This window comes from Oratosquilla oratoria, chromosome 8 (genome assembly GCF_046742065.1).
Source record: "Oratosquilla oratoria isolate Oo_2021 chromosome 8, ASM4674206v1, whole genome shotgun sequence".
NCBI lineage: Eukaryota > Metazoa > Arthropoda > Malacostraca > Stomatopoda > Squillidae > Oratosquilla > Oratosquilla oratoria.
In genome coordinates, this window is record NC_134784.1 from 59,376,003 (window position 1) to 59,395,289 (window position 19,287).

Sequence of the window (19,287 nt, forward strand, 5' to 3'; positions counted from 1 at the left end):
ATTACAGAATTATTAGTATTATAGTATTATTATTACAGTGTCAGAGTATTATTCTTATGTGTTTCTATGCCATATCATACATTACCTATACGTATACCGCTACGAAAATCTACAGGTGTTAGGGCGATATTTTCGATGACTGGACTTTTGGCATGACCGGACCACCCTTCCCCCCAATTAGTCCGGGCTTTCGAGGTTCGACTGTATATATATATATATATATATGAAAGTGGAAAAAGAAGTCACAGGTCTAGTTCCGAGTTCCTGAGTTTATTCCTGACTGGTTTCGCTCTATGCTTCTTCAGAGGAATGAAGAAGCATAGAGCGAAACCGGTCAGGAATAAACTCAGGAACTCGGAACTAGACCCGTGACTTCTTTTTCCACCTTCATCAACTTGTCACAATGTACCAGCATATATATATATATATATATATACGGTATATATACACACACACACACACACACACACACTTTCGTCGGATGGACAGCGAGAATTGGAATTCCGAAGAAAAAGGAAAATCTACGTGGATCTCAATGTCAAGGAAGTACCTTATTGTATTTATAGGGAAGGGGAAAGCTCATGGTGTAGTGGGAAAGTGATAAAAAAAGGAGAAGGGGAGGGATTATTGAGGGAAATGGAAGGAAATGAGGAAGAGGGGGACATGGTCCAGGAGGCCAGGCGTCTTGTAAACAAAAGACGGACCGATGATGACGATGATTTCGGTGATGACGGGATCAACAAAAATGTAAAGATTAGAAATATAGATAAGAGCAGCACAGTGGAAGGTGATGATAATAGTTTCCAGGGATTTAAAGAGGGTGGGGGGGATACCAACCTCCCCCGATTAGCAAGACTAGAGGAAAAACTTGATAAAATGACCGAGCATTGGGAAAATAGGTTCGGTAACGTAGCCAAGATTGCGCAGAGAGTTGAAAGATTGGAAGAACTAGAGAAGGCGAACAAAAACTTAACTTTAGAAATAGAAGAATTAAAAAGACAGTTAAAAGAAGTTAAAGAAGAGAATGAGGAATTGAAGAGGAATAATAAAAACAATAAAGAGACCATAGCAAAGGAAGCACAGGGCTGGAAAAAAATCCAAGAAAACAGTAAAGTTGCATTTACTGACATAATTAAGCAACAAATGAAAGAACAAACTGAAGACTCAGTTATTAAAGTGATGAGACAGAAGGAGAATATAGTAAGAGACTTAGCAGACAAAAAGAAATGTATAATTATATTAGGAATGGAAGAGAAATTTAACCAAAATAGAACCACAAGAATTAAAGAGGAAAAAGAAAAAGCAAACAGTTTACTAGAATTAGTTCAGGAAGATGAGTGAGGAGAATGGAGGAGAAATAAGGAAGGATGAGGTGAAGGCAGTTGTTAAGATTATGAAAGCAGGTAAGGCACCTGGTCTGGATGGATGCCATGCAGAATGTCTGAAAAAGGGAGGTACAGTGATGGTTGACTGGTTGGTGAGGTTATTTAATGTTTGCTGGAGAGAGGGTAGAGTACCGGAGGACTGGAGGAGTGCCTGTATAGTTCCTCTTTACAAGGGAAAAGGGGACAAGTGTGAATGTAGTAGTTTCAGAGGGATTAGCTTGTTTAGTGTAGTTGGGAAGGCTTATGGGAGGATCTTGATTGAGAGGATTAGGAGAGGAACAGAAGGAGTAATTGGTGAGGAACAGTGTGGATTTAGGACAGGTAGAGGTTGTGTAGATCAGATCTTTGTGGTAAGACAGATATGTGAGAAAGCTATAGGAAAGGGGAAGGATGTTTTTTGGGCTTTTATGGATCTGGAAAAGGCTTATGATAGGGTAGACAGAAAGGCACTGTGGGAGGTTATGCAGATTTATGGGATAGGAGGAAAGCTTTTGGGAGCTGTCAAGAGTTTTTATAAGAGTAGTAGAGTGTGTGTCAGGATTAGAAATGGAGAGAGTGAGTGGTTTGAGGTAAATGTGGGACTTCGTCAAGGATGCGTCATGTCGCCCTGGCTGTTCAACTTATACATGGATGGGGTGGTGCGAGAGGTGAATGCAAGGGTAGTAGGTCAGGGATTGGAGATGGTTAAAGAAAATGGAGAAAAGTGGGAGGTGAGCCAGCTGTTGTTTGCGGACGACACTGCGCTTGTGGCAGGATCGGAGGAGGGATTGAGGAAGCTGGTGGCAGAGTTTGGGAGAGTATGTGATAGAAGAAAGCTAAAGATAAATGTGGGTAAAAGTAAGGTGATGAGATGTACAAGGGGTGAAAGTAGCAGTAGACCGTAAGTGAACATTAAGGGAGAGCGACTGGAGGAAGTGGATAGTTTTAGATACTTGGGTGCAAGTGTAGCAGGAAAAGGTGGAGTGAAGGTGGAGGTAGAATGTAGATTGAGAGAAGCGAGTAAATGCCTTGGTGGATTAAAGAGTGTAATGAGGAATAGACATTTAGGAATGGATGCGAAGAGGAGACTGTATGAAGGAGTGATAGTGCCAACAGCATTGTATGGGGCAGAAATGTGGAACATAAGATAAGAAGAGAGAAGGAGTTTGAATGTGTTTGAGATGAGGTGTCTGAGAAGTATGGTGGGGGTTACTAGGATAGATAGAGTGAAAAATGAGGAGGTGAGGAGGAGAACAGTGGTGAAAAAGGAGCTGGGAGATAGGGTTGATGAAAGAATATTAGGATGGTTTGGACACATGGAAAGAATGAGTGAAGAAAGACTAGTAAAAGAGGTATGGAAGGCAGATGTGGAGGGAGTGAACATGAGGGGACGTCCTAGGATGAGGTGGATGGATGGGGTGAAGGGTGCTTTGGGGAAGAGGGGAATGTCTGTTGAGGAAGGAAGGGAGAGGACGGAAGACAGAGGTGAGTGGAGAATGGTTGTATATGGATGATGTTGTGATTGCATGAGGAGGAATGGGCGGGGGGGTGGGGGGTGAGGTAGTATGTGTGAGCAAATTTTGACGCAGCCCGAAGGGATTTCTCCCCGTCCTCTCCTTATATGCAAAGGGGGACGGAGAGGGGGGGGTCGCCGATTAAATGAAGCGGCCTTGCTGTGGATGTGCTGTGTCTTGCGACACTGCTTCTGACCCAGGGCAGTGGGCAAGGTGCAGGGATGACCCGTCATCCAGGAGGTGCTCAGATGAGAGGGAGGGTGGGAGGGGTGTGGAGTGTATTTAGGGATGAAATGGGTGGGAGTGTTTTTATGCCTTTCCCTTTTTGGCTACCTCCCTTGAAAGGGGTAAAAAGCCTTGGTATATGTATGTATGTAGTTCAGGAAGATGAACCTGAAATCATGAAACAAATTGAAGAGATGTTTAGACTCGGAAAATATAGTACTGATAAGACCAGACCAATTAAGATGAAATTCAGGTCACAAACAACAGCAGAGAATATATTAGCAAAAACAGGGAAACTAGCAGCTAGTGAACAATAAAAAGGTATGGATAAAAAGAGAAATGAATAAAGAGGAAAGAGAGGAAGAAAAAATGAAAAGGCAAGAAGCTAAAGAAAAAAACTAGAACAGAATGGAGTCAGAAAAAGAAGAATTCTATTGGAGAGTAGTGAATATGAAAGTGAAGAAATGGACCATAACAGAGAGAAACAAAAGGGAAACAGAAACTACAATGGAAATAACAGAAAGTTAAGAGTGTCCTACACAAATATAGATGGATTGATAACAGGACTGAATGAACTGAACGAGTATCTGAAGGAAAAAGTACTGGACATAATGGGAATTGTAGAGACAAAATTAAAAGGTCCACTACCACCCAACAGCATAGGACACAATGCATATAATTATTGGATTAGAAACAGAGAGATAAAACAAGGGGGTGGAGTTATGTTTCTGACTAAGAATGATATAAACGTGAAGAGTGTCACATGGAAAGAATAGAGTAGAGATGATTATAATAGAAGTAGAAGACAGAGATAAGAAGAGCAGAAATTTTGTAATAAACTACGTGCCCCCAAAAACAGCCTCGTGGGAAGAGAATGAACATAAAAGTATGTTAGAAGACACAAAAATAACATTAAACAAGATAGTGGAAGATGGAGGAAGAATAGTTATGATGGGCGACTTAAATTGCAAAGAAGTCTGCTGGGAAGAGATGACAGTAAAGAGTGGAGAAGACTCATGGGGAAATGTTCTACTTGAGATGATTATTAACCACACAATGACACAATGGATTCAAGAGAACACTAGGTATAGAAATGAAGAACCATCGAGACTAGACCTAATAATCACATCAGAACCTGAAATAGTGGAAAAGATAGAATATCAGGCACCAATAAGTAAAAGTGACCACATATTGATAGAAATAGAACTAAATGAGGAAAAATACATGAAAAGAAATGAACAATATAGAAAAGGAAGATTGATGTTTGAAAAAACAAACTTTGATAAACAAGATAATTCTTTCAAAATGAAAACTGGGAAAGAATACACAAAGAAGATACAACAGTAGAAGAGAAATGGAATATTTTGACAAAAATTTATAAAAAAAAAAGAAAAAAAAAAAAGTGGAAAAGTATGTCCCAAGACAAAAACAAGAAAAAGAATATGTAAAGTGCTGGTACAACAAAAGTTGTAGGGAGTTAAAAGACAAAAGAGATAAAGCTTGGACCAAATAGAAGAAAGACAAAAGACCTGAAAAATGGAAAATATATACTTGTTATAGAAATGAATATGTACAAGCGTGCAGAGAGGAAAAAAGAAAATATGAAAAAGATGTCATAGAAAAATGTAAAGATCAACCAAAACTATTTTACAGATTTGTAAACAACAAACTGAAAAACAAACAAGAATTAGAGAAATTAAGACAAGTAGGAGTTGAATACACAGATGAAATAGAAATGGCAGAAATTATGAACAATCATTTTAAATTGGTGTTTACAAGGGAAAACATACAAACTGAAGAGATCGAATGGGAAGAGAAAGTCCCCCCCATGAAAGAAATAGAAGTAACAAAGAACAAAATAATGAAACACTTGAGTAATCTTGATGTCAGAAAATCGCATGGACCAGATGAAATAGCAAACTGGATTTTGAAAGAATGCAGGAATGAACTGGCAGACAAAATACAAAGCATAATAAACAGTTCCTTGAAAGAAGGAAAAGTTCCAAAAGATTGGAAAAAAGCAAATATAGTACCTATATACAAAGGAGGAAATAAAGAGGACCCTACAAACTATAGACCAGTCTCTCTAATAAGTACAATAGCGAAAATCTGTTAAAGAATTATCAAAAGTAGATGGGTAAAGTATTAAGAAAAAAACAACGTACTAAATCCAAGGCAGTTTGGATTCAGACAAGGACGATCATGCGTCACCAATTTAATATGTTTCTATTCAAGGCTAAAGATATAATACAAGAAAGAGATGGATGGGCTGATTGTGCATTTCTAGACCTAAAAAAAGCTTTTGACAAAGTACCACATAAAAAGTTACTTAAGAAATTAGAAACTGAAGGAGGAATACAGGGCAAACTGCTTAAATGGATGGAAGACTTTTTGCAAGAAAGAAAAATGAGAGTAGTGATAAGAGACACTCTAATTGGGATGAAGTAATAAGCGGTGTTCCCCAAGGAACAGTTTTGGCCCCAATAATGTTTGCTATATATATTAATGATATGGATAAAGAAATTGAAAGTTACATGAGCTTCTTTGCAGATGACGCAAAACTGTTAAAAAAAGTGAACACTGAAGAAGATTGTGAGTCACCACAGAGTGATCTCAATAAAGTATGGGAATGGAGTAGGAAGTGGGAGATGGAGTTCAATACCAAAAAGTGTACTATAATGGAATTTGGAAAAAGCAAAAAAAGAATAGGATTATATAAATTGGGAGAAGGAATAAAAAAAAAAGTAGAAAATGAGAAGGACCTGGGAGTCATTATTATGAATAATATGTCACCTGAGAAACATATAAACAAGATTTTTGGAGAAACATAATTTAGTAAGAACAATCAAAGTGGCATTTACATACCTGGATGAAGAAATGGTGAAGAAAATATTAATCACTTTGATAAAAACCAAGATTGGAATATGCATTTGTTTTTTATGTTTGTGATGTGTTGTTTGAAAGACATGGATGTATCGTAAGAATTTTTGGTGTGTTTGTGTGTGGTATTAGAGTGTTGTTGATGTAGAGATGAGGTATGTATTTGTGTTCTTTTGTCCAGTTGGTGAGAAGTGTTGCTGTAGATTTGGTTGGAGCTATTTTGAGTCTGATGAACCATGTGTTGAGTGTATCAAGGTATGGCTGGATTATTTCTGCAGCTTTGTCTGTGTTACGATGTGTGCATGTGATGGTTATGTCGTCTGCGTAGGAAGAGGTTTGTATTTCTGAGGTGTCTGGTGTGGGTAAGTCATGCATGTATAGATTAAAGAGCGTGGGGGATAGAACAGAGCCCTGTGGTACTCCATTCTTAATGTTTCTGATGTGCGATGATTGGCCATTATATGACACAAGCATTTCTACCTGCCAGATAATTGGCCAGCCATCTTTTGGTGTTATTGTGCATGTCTGTGTTATATATTTTATTTGTTAGGTTGTGGTGGGGGATAGTATCAAAAGCTTTACTAATGTCTAATGTTATAAGAAGTGTTCTTTGGTGGGGGCCTATCTGAATTGATGCCATCTAAAATTCTTTGTGTGAGGTTTATCAGAAGAGTGTTTGTGGAGTGTAGTGGCCTAAAACTTGTGAGTCAGCAAAGGGAATATGTGGTGTGACAAGTTGAAGTTTTAGGCGTTCAATGACTTTAGAGGGGGTGCAGAGAAGTGTGATTGGGCGGTGCGATGTTGGGATTGTTGGGTCTTTGTTCTGTTTTGGAATGGTGATTATTTTACCGTGCTTCCAGATGTCAGGTATAGTGGTGTGTGAATAGCTGTAGTTTGCAATGTTTGTGAGTGCATGTATACCTTGTGGTCCAATGTGTTTTAGGTGGATGTTACTTATGTTATCAGGGCCACAGGCAGATGAGTGCGTGAGATTATGTATTATGTGTTTTGTCTGACCGTCTATGAAGGGTGTATAGTCTGAGTCTGTGGGAAAGTCTTTCTTACGTCGAATAGTGCGTCGGTTGTCAGGGTGAAAAGTGAGATGGCTTGTCTGTGCAAAATGATTTATGAGTGTGTTTGCTTGTCTGTTTGAGGGTAGATTGTTGTTGTGATTATTGCTGTGTGAGCGTGTTGTGTTACTGTTGGATAGTGTAATGCTATTGAGTGTTTTGTACAATTTGCTGGTGTTTGTTTTGTGATCAAGTGTATTGATAAAGTTTTGCCAATTTTGTGTTTTTTGTTCATGTATTTTATTGGCAATCACAGCTCCTCCTAAGAGGAGCTACTTTCACAATGTTATCACATGCTGTGTGATTTCCAGGCATCACACAAAGGGCAGGGCATGCCCCAAAAGTCAGTGAACACCGTGAGGAGAAACAAAGAAACTCGGTGACAACACGAAAACACTTTCACTGAAGGACGGTCACACACTGACCGGCTTTGTTTCACGTGGCTATTGCATGGGTGGATGACTAAGGGTTGCTAGTTAGTCACTTTCTCCTGCATGTTTTTTTGTGAAAGAGATATCACACAGGCCCCAAAAACCTGGACCATTATGTATACTTGAAAAGTTTGTAAAACGTCTGCACTAAGTGTAGATATTAAGAGGAGGTTGTATGAAGGGGTGATTGTGCCGACAGCACTGTATGGGGCAGAAACATGGAGTATAAGAGAGGAAAAAAGGAGTTTGAATGTGTTTGAGATGAAATGCCTGAGAAGTCTGGTAGGGGTTACTAGGCTGGATAGAGTGAGAAATAGGGTGAGGAGGAGAGAGGGGCTGGAAAGGGAGTTGGGAGATAGGGTTGATGAAAGAGTATTGGGATGGTAGGACACATGGGAAGAATGAGTGAAGAAAGATTACTAAATGAATTGTAGAAGGCAGAGGTGGATGGAGTGAACATAGGGGGTGACCGAGGATGAGATGGATGGATGGGGGTAAAAGGGACATTGAGAAATAGGGGAATGTCCGTTGATGAAGGAAGGGAGAAGACAGAAGATAAGGGTGAATGGAGAATGGTTGTGTATAGATGATGCTGTAATGCATGGGAGTGGGTGGGGGATGGGTAGGTTAGGGAGTGGTTATGTGTGAATGATATTTTGACACAGTGATTGGCTACCTTCCTTGTAAGGGGGGAAAAGCCCATGGTATATGTATGTATGTATATAAAGTGAATGTGTGTTTTGACCCCCTCCCCCCATATAAAGGGGAAAAGGAATGTGGTATACTTTGCACACCCACATTAAACACACTTCAGTCATAATCCAAGTTTTTTAATCATGTTCTCAGGTTCAGTTTTTGAAGATTGCCGTGGACATTCTTTGTCAGTGCCGCCAGACGTTGATGTTTACCTATGTCTTTGCCTATTATCTACGTAAAAACAACCAGTCCGTCATCTTCGAAGACAATCAGAAGGATGTTGAGAGTGCCACAGAAACATTGAGTGAATACTTGGAAAGGGACATTACCCAAGAAAATTTAGCAGATATAAAACAGAAAGTTCAGGATAAGTATAGGTAAGTGGATGGAAATTTTATATGCTTATATACGTGATTAAAATTGCACTCTGGATGGGTTTCAAAATTTGATCTTGTGGACAGCCAACTGGGACTTAGAAAAAAGTCTAGTAAAAAGGCTAACAAAAATAGTATGGAAGGCAAAGTTGGATTGAGTGGACCTGAAGAATTGACTAAGAATGACATGAATGGATGGAGTGAAAGGAGCTTTGAGAAAGGGAATGTCTGTCGAGTAGGGATGGGAGAAGGTAAGAGATAGATGTGAATAAAAAGAAAATTGACACATTTGAAAGGGATTTCTACTTTTCACTGTTTCCGTGAAAGGAGATGAAGAGGAAGGGTCACCATGAAAATGAAGCTGCATTACTTCTGACCCATACAATGAGCAGGGGATAGGTATCATCTTTTGTACACAAAAAGTTTAGATAAAAGGGAAATAATTTATGAGTAGGGGAGGGGGTTGCATGCCTTGGTTGGCCTTTGTAAGGGTGAAGAAGTCTTTTGTTATATAGATATATATACCATAGGCTATTTCCCCCTTACAAGGGAAGTAGCCAAAAAACAAAGGCATAAAATCCACTCCCACCCATTCCATCCCCACATCCCCATTCCATCCTCCCATTCACTCCCCTCCCTTCCTCTTATCTTGGCTCCTCCTGGATGACGGGTCATCCCTGCATCTCACTCACTGCCCTGGGTCAAAAGCAGTGTAGCAAGACAGCACATCCACATTTCATCAGTAACTCCCCCTTTCTGTCCCCTCATGCAGAAAGAGAGAGGACAGAGAGAAATCCCTTTGGGCTGTGTCAAATTATTATTCACATATACTCCCTCATCCCCCCATCCCCCACCCACTCCCTTCCATGCATCACAGAACCCCCCCCCCCCAAGAAGAAAATAATTGTAGCACAGAAGGAAATCAGCAACCAAATAAAAAACCTTGATGTCAGAAAATTGCATGGTCTGGATGGAATTGCAAATTGGATACTGAAAGAATGCATAGAGGAGTTAACAGATAAAATATACAATATAATCAAATGCTCGCTCAAAGAAGGAAAGGTACCACAGGACTGGAAAGATGCAAGTATCGTACCAATATATAAAGGAGGAAACAAGGAAAATCCAACTAACTATAGACCAGTCTCCCTATCAAGCACAGTGATCAAAAGTTGGGTTAAACATCTGGAAGAAAAAAATATACTGAATCCAAATCAATTTGTATTTAGACAAGGAAGATCATTTACAACAAACCTGATCTGCCTCTATTCAAGACTAATAGAAATAATACAAGAGAGGGATGGATGGGCAGACTGTGCCTATCTAGACCTACAAAAAACATTTGATAAGGTACTACACAAGAAATTAATAAGAAAAATAGAATCATTAGGTGACATCAGAGGTAAATTATTGGAATGGATGGAAGACAGTCTGACTGGGAGAAAAATGAGAGTAGTAATTAGAGACAAATATTCGAAATGGGAAGAAGTTATAAATGTTCGGTGCTGGTTCCAGTCATGTTTGCCATATATATAAGGGACATGGATGAAGGAGTGGAGTGTTATATGAATTTCTTCACAGATAACGCAAAAATACTAAAGGAAGTAAGAACAGAGGAGGATTCTGAATCATTACAATAAGATTGTAAAAAATCTGGAAATGGACTCAAAAGTGGGAAGTGAACTTCAATGTCAAGAAATGTAGTACAATGGAGTTTGGAAAAAGTAAAAACAGAATATCAAAAAATTATAAAATTGGTGAAGAAGAATTCAAAAAAGTGAACTCGGAAAGAGACCTTGGAGTAATAATGAGCAAAGACATGACACCGGCCAAACATACCAACAAAATAGTCGGAAAAACCTTCAACCTATTAAGGTCAATGAAATTGGCATTTGACTATTTGGATGAAGAAGTGATTAAAAAATATTAATTACATTAATAAGACCAAAACTGGAATACGCAGCGACACTGTGGACACTCAGTACTAAAAAGAATATAAAAAAATGAGAAAGAATACAAAGAGCAATGACAAAGTTGGTACCAGCTCTTTCCAAATTAACATACGAACCAAGATTATCCGAATTGGAACTACAGACGCTCCTCAACTTACGTTTTAGTTAGGTTCCGAACGGCCGAACGTAACGTGAAAATGAACGTAAGTTGTTACTGTACTATACATCCATAAATTCTATTACCGTATCTTATAAAATACCCCTAAATCATTAATTATAAACAGAACATTGTAAAATAATAACATTAATTTCAAATGAATTAAATTCAAGCAACATAAATTGAGATGGTGGAGGAGGAGGAGGAGGTGGCAAGGCACGTTCAGTCTGTCGTTTGTGCCATGTAAACAATGGATGCAGCGTCATGCGTAAATATCGTTTGAACTACGGAGAGCGCGCTAAACTAAAAAGTTCACTCAAATTTTTTTTATTTTGTTTTTTACAATTTTTTTTTTAAAGTCAGTTCAAACGTAAAATCGAAAAAACGTAAAACGAATGAACGTAAGTAGAGGAGCGTCTGTACCAACACTGGAGCAGAGAAGAGAAAGAGGAGATTTACTGACTACAGAATCATGAAAGTAATGGAAATCCTTGATAGGAATGATTTATTAAAATGTGACAATGGGAAAAAAATAGGACATGAAAAGAAACTCAAAAAGGATAACTATAGAAGAGATCTGAAAAAAAAAAGATTCCCACACAGAGTGCTGGATATCTGGAATAATTTAGATAAAGAAACAGTGTGGCAAACACTATTCAAGATTTCAAGAAAAAACTTGATGCTGAAAGATAGAAAGATGGGTCACCACAAGCATAGCTCCCTTCCCGTATAATACAACTAGGTAAATACACAACCATTCTCCATTCACCCCTATCTTCTGTCTTCTCCCATCCTTCAACAGACACTCCCCTCTTTCCCAATGCCCCTTTTATCCCTTCCATCCATCTCATCATTCATGTTCACTCCTTCCACTTCTGCCTTCCACACCTCTTACTAATCTTTCTTCACTCATTCTTTCCATGTGTCCAAACCATCCCAATTCTCTTTCATCAACCCTATCTCCCAACTCCCTTTCCACCCTTGTTCTCCTCCTCACCCTCTCATTTCTCATTCTATCCAGCCTAATAACCCCTATCACACTTCTTAGGTACCTCATCTCAAACACATTCAAACTCCTCTCTTCCTCACTTATGTTCCATGTTTCTGCCCCATACAGTGGTTTTGGCACAATCACTCCTTCATACAATCTTCTCTTAGCATCTATTCCCAAATGTCTCTTTTTGATTACACTTTTTAATCCCACAAGGCATTTTCTCACTTCCCTCAATCTACATTCTACCTCCACCTCCGCTCCTTCCTTTCCTGCCACATTCGCACCCAAGTGTCAAAAACTATCCACTTCAGTCTCCCTTAATACTCACTTCCAGTTTGCTGCCATATTCTCCCCCTTGCACATCTCATCACCTTACTTTTATCCACATTTATCTTTAAGTTCCTTCTTTTGCACGCTTTCCCCAAACTCTCTCACTAACTTCCTTAACCACTTCACTACAGGACTTAAATCTCACAGGCAGCAGCCAATGCCAGCCGTACGACGTGTCGTAATAATACTCTCATCATAAAATATAGTCACAGCTTATATCGATCGTTCTCTCTTTCACCCGTGAATTTTGAAAACCACAGAGAATGGGATAAAGAGCAGATTAGGGAGAATGTAAAAACACAGGGGCGACTACAATAGATATAATCAAGACGCCGATATGGCAGCGTCGCGAATCCACTTGCTCCTCATGACGCCTACGTGTGCGGCACCGTATGGAAGGGGTTAATCCCTCCTCTGATCCTACCACTAGCGCAGTGTCATCAGCAAACAACAACTGGCTTATCTCCCACTATTCTTTATTTTCTTTAAACATCTCCAATCCCTGACCCATTACCCTTCTGTTTACCTCTTGCACCACCCCAGCCATGTATAGATTAAAAAGCCAAGGCAACATAACACATCCCTGGCGAAGTCCCACCTTTACCTCAGACCACTCGCACACTCCATTTCTGATTCTAACATGGGCTCTACTACTCTTGTAAAAACTCTTGATTCTTGACGGCTCTTAGCAGCTTGAATCACATACCATATATCTGTAATACCTTCCACAGTGCTCTCATGTCTACCCTGTCATAATCCTATTCCAAATTCATAAAGGCCCAAAAAACATCCTTACCTTTTCCTATAGCTTTCTCACATATCTGCCTTACCACAAAAATCTGATCTACGCAACTTTTACCTGCCCTAAACCCACACTGTTCCTCACCAATTACTCCCTTTGTACCTCTCCAAATCCTTTAAATCAAAACCCTCCCATAACTCTTCCCAACCTCACTCAACAAGCTGATCCCTCTGAAACTACTACACTCACACTTGTCCCCCTTTCCCTTGTAAAGCGGAACTATACAGGCACTAGTCCAGTCCTATAGAATTTTACCCTTTTTGAAAAAAACATTAGATAACTTCAGCCAGTCCACCTTCATTGTACCTCCCTTTTTTAGACATTCCGCATGACATCCATCCAGCCCAGGTGCCTTACCTGCTCTCATCATTTTAACAACTGCCATTACCTCATCTTTCCTTATTTTTTCCTCCATTTTCCTCACTCATTCTGTCACATGGTGCGCAAAGATGGCATGTAAAACAAGGAGGACAGGAGCAAATGGAAGGGTAGTGAGTGGTGGGATGAGGAAGCAAAGAAGGTTGTAGAAGAGAAGAAGCAAGCATTCACAGATTAGTTACAAAATAGGATGAGATAATCATATGAGAGGTACATACATATACATACATATACCAAGGCTTTTTCCCCCTTACAAGGGAGGTAGCCAAAAAGGAAAAGGCATAAAATCATTCCCACCCATTCCATACCTGAATACACTCCACACCCCTCCACCCTCCCTCTTATCTTAGCACCTCCTGGATGATGGGTCATCCCTGCACCTTGTCCACTGCCCTGGGTCAGAAGCAGTGTCGCAAGACACAGCACATCCACAGCAAGGCCACTTCATTAAATCAACGACCCCCCCCCTCTCTGTCCCCCCCTGCATAAAAGGAGAAGATGGGGAGAAATCCCTATGGGCTGCATCAAATTTTGCTCACACATACTACCTCACCCCCCATCCCCCTGCCCATTCCATATGAGAGGTACATACATACATACATATACCAAGGCTTTTTCCCCCTTACTAGGGAGGTAGCCAAAAAGGAAAAGGCATAAAATCATTCCCACCCATTCCATCCCTGAAAACACTCCACACCACTCCACCCTCCCTCCCATCTTAGCACCTCCTAGATGACGGGTCATCCCTGCACCCTGTCCACTGCCCTGGGTCAGAAGCAGTGTCGCAAGACACAGCACATCCACAGCAAGGCCGCTTCATTAAATCGGCGACCCCCCTCTCCGTCCCCCCCATATAAAGGAGAGGACGGGGAGAAATCCCTTCGGGCTGCGTCAAAATTTTGCTCACACATACTACCTCACCCCCCATCCCCCCGTCCATTCCACCTCATGCATCACAACATCTTCCATATACAACCATTCTCCATTCACCCCTGTCTTCTGTCCTCTCCCTTCCTTCCTCAACAGACATTCCCCTCTTCCCCAGAGCCCCCTTCACCCCATCCATCCATCTCATCCTAGGACGTCCCCTCATGTTCACTCCCTCCACATCTGCCTTCCATACCTCTTTTACTAGTCTTTCTTCACTCATTCTTTCCATGTGTCCAAACCATCCTAATACTCTTTCATCAACCCTATCTCCCAACTCCCTTTCCACCCCTGTTCTCCTCCTCACCTCCTCATTTTTCACTCTATCTAGCCTAGTAACCCCCATCATACTTCTCAGACACTTCATCTCAAACACATTCAAGCTCCTTCTCTCTTCCTCTCTTATGTTCCATGTTTCTGCTCCATACAGTGCTGTTGGCACAATCACTCCTTCATACAGTCTCCTCTTAGCATCCATTCCCAAATTTCTATTCCTCATTACACTTTTTAATCCACCAAGGCATTTACTCGCTTATCTCAATCTACATTCTACCTCCACCTTTACTCCACCTTTTCCTGCCACATTTGCACCCAAGTATCTAAAACTATCCACTTCCTCCAGTTGCTCTCCCTTAATGCTCACTTCCAGATTACTGCCACTTTGACTCCTTGTACATCTCATCACCTTACTTTTACCCACATTTATCTTCAGCTTTCTTCTATCACACACTCTCCCTCCTCTGATCCTGCCACAAGCGCAGTGTCGTCCGCAAACAACAGCGGCTCACCTCCCACTTTTCTCCATTTTCTTTAACCACTTCCATACGGTGCCGCATACGTAGGCGGCATGAGGAGCAAGTGGATATGCGGGGCTGCCATATCGGCGTCTTGATTATATTTATTGTAGTTGCCCCTGCATAATGACATACTCTCTAAACTGTCTTCACATTTTCAATGGTTATCAAAATTCACGGGTTAAAGAGAGAACGGTCGATATAAGCGGTGACTATATTTTATGATGCGAGTATTATTACGACACATCGTACGTCTGGCAGATAATGCTGCCCGCGAGATTTTGGCCTGGAGTGAAGAGGTTAACCATCTCCAATCCCTGACCCACTACCCTTGCATTTACCTCTCGCACTACCCCATCCATGTATAAGTTGAACAGCCAGGGTGACATAATGCATCCTTGACGAAGTCCCACCTTTACCTCAAACCACTCACTCTCTCCATTTCTAATCCTGACACAAGCTCTACTACTCTCATAAAAACTCTTGACAGCTCCGAGAAGCTTTCCTCCTATCCCATATATCCGCATAACCTCCCACAGTGCCTTTCTGTCAACCCTGTTGTAAGCCTTTTCCAGATCCATAAAGGCCCAAAAAACATCCTTCCCCTTTCCTATAGCTTTCTTACATATGTCTTACCACAAAAATCTGATCTACACAAAACCTCTACCTGTCCTAAATCCACACTGTTCCTCACCAATTACTCCCTCTGTTCCTCTCCTAATCCTCTCAATCAAGATCCTCCCATAAGTCTTCCCAACTACACTTAACAAGCTAATCCGGCACTCTACCTTCTCTTCAGCAAACATTAAATAACCTCACCAACCAGTTCACCCTCACTGTACCTCCTTTTTTAAGACATTCTGCATGGCATCCATCCAGACCAGGTGCCTTACCTGCTTTCGTCATCTTAACTGCTGCCTTCACTTCATCCTTCCTTATTTCTCCTCCATTTTCCTCACTCATCACTCTCATTTTCTTAGCATTTCCCACTGCAGCTATCTTTCCCTCCCTATCCTCCTTCACATTTAGCAACTCCCTAAAATATTCTGCCCATCTTCCCCTAACTGCCTTCTCCTCCATTATCATCTCTCCATCTGCACCTTTTACCTTTTCTTCTCTACTTGATTCACAAAGAGAAAAAGTAAGCATAAGGTAAAGGAGGCAAAGAGGACAGCAGATATGAAATGGGGTAAGAGTATGACACAAAATTTTGAAATAATAAAGTGTTTTGAAAAGAAATTAAGAGAGGAAGAGCAGGTGAATCAAGTAGAGCATGCATACATACATACATTCATATACCAAGGCTTTTTCCCCCTTACAAGGGAGGTACCCAAAAAGGAAAAGGCATAAAATCATTCCCACCCATTCCACCCCTGAATACACTCCACACCCCTCCACCCTCCCTCTTATCTTAGCACCTCCTGAATGATGGGTCATCCCTGCACCTTGTCCACTGCCCTGGGTCAGAAGCAGTGTCGCAAGACACAGCACATCCACAGCAAGGCCGCTTCATTAAATCGGCGACCCCCCCCCCCTCTGTCCCCCATGCATAAAAGGAGAAGATGGGGAGAAATCCCTTTGGGCTGCGTCAAATTTTGCTCACACGTACTACCTCACCCCCCATCCCCCCGCCCATTCCACCTCATGCATCACAACATCATCCATATACAACCATTCTCCATTCACCCCCTGTCTTCTGTCCTCTCCCGTCCTTCCTCAACAGACATTCCCCTCTTCCCCAAAGCCCCCTTCACCCCATCCATCCACCTCATCTTAGGACATCCCCTCATGTTCACTCCCTCCACATCTGCCTTCCATACCTCATTCTTTCCATGTGTCCAAACCATCCTAATACTCTTTCATCAACCCTATCTCCCAACTCCCTTTCCACCCCCGTTCTTCTCCTCACCTCCTCATTTCTCACTCTATCTAGCCTAGTAACCCCCATCATACTTCTCAGACACCTCATCTCAAACACATTAAAATTCCTTCTCTCTTCCTCTCTTATGTTCCATGTTTCTGCCCCAATCTGTGAAAGCTCGCTTCTCTTCTACAACCTTCTTTGTTTCCTCATCCCACCATTCACTACCCTTCCTTCTATTTCCTCCTGTCCTTCTTGTTCCACACACCATCTTTGCACACTTTGTGACTCCCTCCTTGAACCATCCCCATTCCTCCTCCACACCTACCTCTACTCTATCCTTCACTCCCTCCCACTCCTCCTTCAGCTTCTTCTTGTACTCCTTCTCCTTTTCATTTAAAGAGTTCACTCTAAGCACCTCCCTACCTTTTGTCCCTTTCCTCTTTCTCCATCTATCCTCCACTCTCAACTTACCTTCCACCAAAAAATGATCTGATATTCTCCCACCCTCTCCCCTTAGCACATGTATGTCCTTAACTCTTCCTATCATAGTCCTATTTACCACTACACAATCCATCAATGCTCTATCTACCACCCTTCCATCCACCACCCTCTCCCATGTGTACTTATGCTTGACTTTCTTCCGAAACACTGTATTTGCTACCATCAACTCTTTCTAGACACATTTCTACCATCAACTCAAGTAGAGAAGAAAGATAAAAGGCGCAGATGGGGAAAAGATAAGGGAAGAGACAGCAGTAAGAGGAAGATGGGCAGAATATTTTAGGGAGTTCCTAAATGTGAAGGATAGGGAAGATAAAGTAGTTGCAATGGGAAACACTAAGAAAAGGACATTGATGAGTGAGGAAAATGGAGGAGAAATAAGGAAAGATGAGGTGAAGGTAGTTGTTAAGATGATGATGAGCAGGTAAGGCATCTGGGTTAGATGGGTGTCATATGGAATGTCTAAAAAAGGGAGGCACAGTGATGGTGGACTGGCTGGTGAGGTTATTTAATGTTTGATTAAAAGAGGGTAGAGTGCCGGAGAACTAGAGAAATGCCTGTATAGTTTCACTTTACAAGGAAAAGGGGACAAGTGTGATTGTAGTAGTTTCAGAGGGATCAGTTTGTTGAGTGTAGTTAGGATTAGAAATGGAGAGAGTGAATTGTATGAGGTAAAGGTGGGACTTCATCAGGGGTGTGTTATGTCACCCTGGCTGTTCAATCTTTACATGGATGGGGTGGTGCGAGAGGTGAATGCAAGGGTAATGGGTCAGGGGTTGGAGATGATTAAAGAAAATGGAGAAAAGTGGGAGGTGAGCCAGCTGTTGTTTGCTGACGACACTGCGCTTGTAGCAGGATCAGAGGAGGGATTGAGGAAGTTGGTGACAGAGTTTGAGAAGGTGTGTGAAAGAAGGAAGCTGAAGATTAATGTGGGCAAAAGTAAGGTGATGAGATGTACAAGGGGAGAAAGTGACAGTAGGCTGGAAGTGAGCATTAAGGGTGAGAAACTGGAGGAAGTGGATAGTTTCAGATACTTGGGTGCGAATGTGGCAGGAAAGGGAGTAGTGGGGGTGGAGGTAGAATGTAGATTGAGAGAAGCAAGTAAATGCCTTGGTGGATTAAAAAGTGTAATGAGTTTATGAAGCGGCCTTGCCGTGGATGTGCTGTGTCTTGCAACACTGCTTCTGACCCAGGGCAGTGGACAGGATGCAGGGATGACCAGTCATCCAGGAGGTGCCAAGATAGGAGGGGAGTGGAATATTTGGGAAATGAAATGGGTGGGAGTGATTTCTATGTCTTTTTCTTTTTGGCTACCCCCATGTAAGGGGGAAAAAGCCTTTGGTATATGTATGTATGTTTGCCTATCCTGTGAATCTCGTAAATTTCTATGTCAAAATTTTGCCCTTTGTCCTGAATTTCTTTCCGAATTTCCTTAATTATTTATTTTTCTTCATTTTCTCTCTTGTATTTATACACATTGTGTTTTTCTTGGATACCATGGACCACAATGCATTTACCTTTGTCAACTGTATCTCTCACCCAATTTTCCCTTTCTTTAATTATTTTCATAACTGTTTCTTATATATTTTCCTCCATCTACTTTTGTATTATTTCTCTAAAGGATATTTTTTTATTTTCCTGTTCTTGTTACCATTGATTTTTTTTTTTTTTTCGAGGAGGTCTGTTTCTTCAGTTGACTCTTCCACCTTTCCGGTCACTATCTGTAATTGCTCTTAACCTTTTTCAGTTCTTCATTTTTATTTTTGTCCTCATTTTTCATTCTTTCATTTTCTCTTTTGGGCATATCAATTTTGCTCTTTAGGTCATTTAATTCTCTAATCGTTTGCTCGTTACTCTTATGCAAAGTAATCAGTTCCCAAAGTACAACTCAGTAGTCCAATTTTAAATCTATGATTTCTTCCAGTAATTCATGTACTTCACAATTTCTTAATGCATTGCGATATCTAACTTCTCTATATCTAAGCCTTTACCTATTTCTCCTGGATTTCTTTGAAAACCTGAAAAACTGTTGTT

General features: G+C 41.0%; 1 protein-coding gene across 5 annotated transcripts in view; it reads left to right on the forward strand.

Annotated features, from left to right (window-relative positions):
• The window catches only part of ari-1 (E3 ubiquitin-protein ligase ariadne-1), a 158,225-nt gene that overhangs the window by 111,570 nt on the left and 27,368 nt on the right, over nt 1–19,287 (forward strand). For all 5 annotated transcript variants that reach the window (XR_012966644.1, XR_012966645.1, XR_012966646.1 and 2 more), the window contains one exon: nt 8,331–8,557. Coding sequence is in view for 2 of the 5 variants with exons in the window: in XM_076189290.1 (XP_076045405.1) it covers nt 8,331–8,557 (227 nt within the window). In the remaining 3 variants the exon portion in view is untranslated. The remainder of the gene's footprint in view (nt 1–8,330; nt 8,558–19,287) is intronic.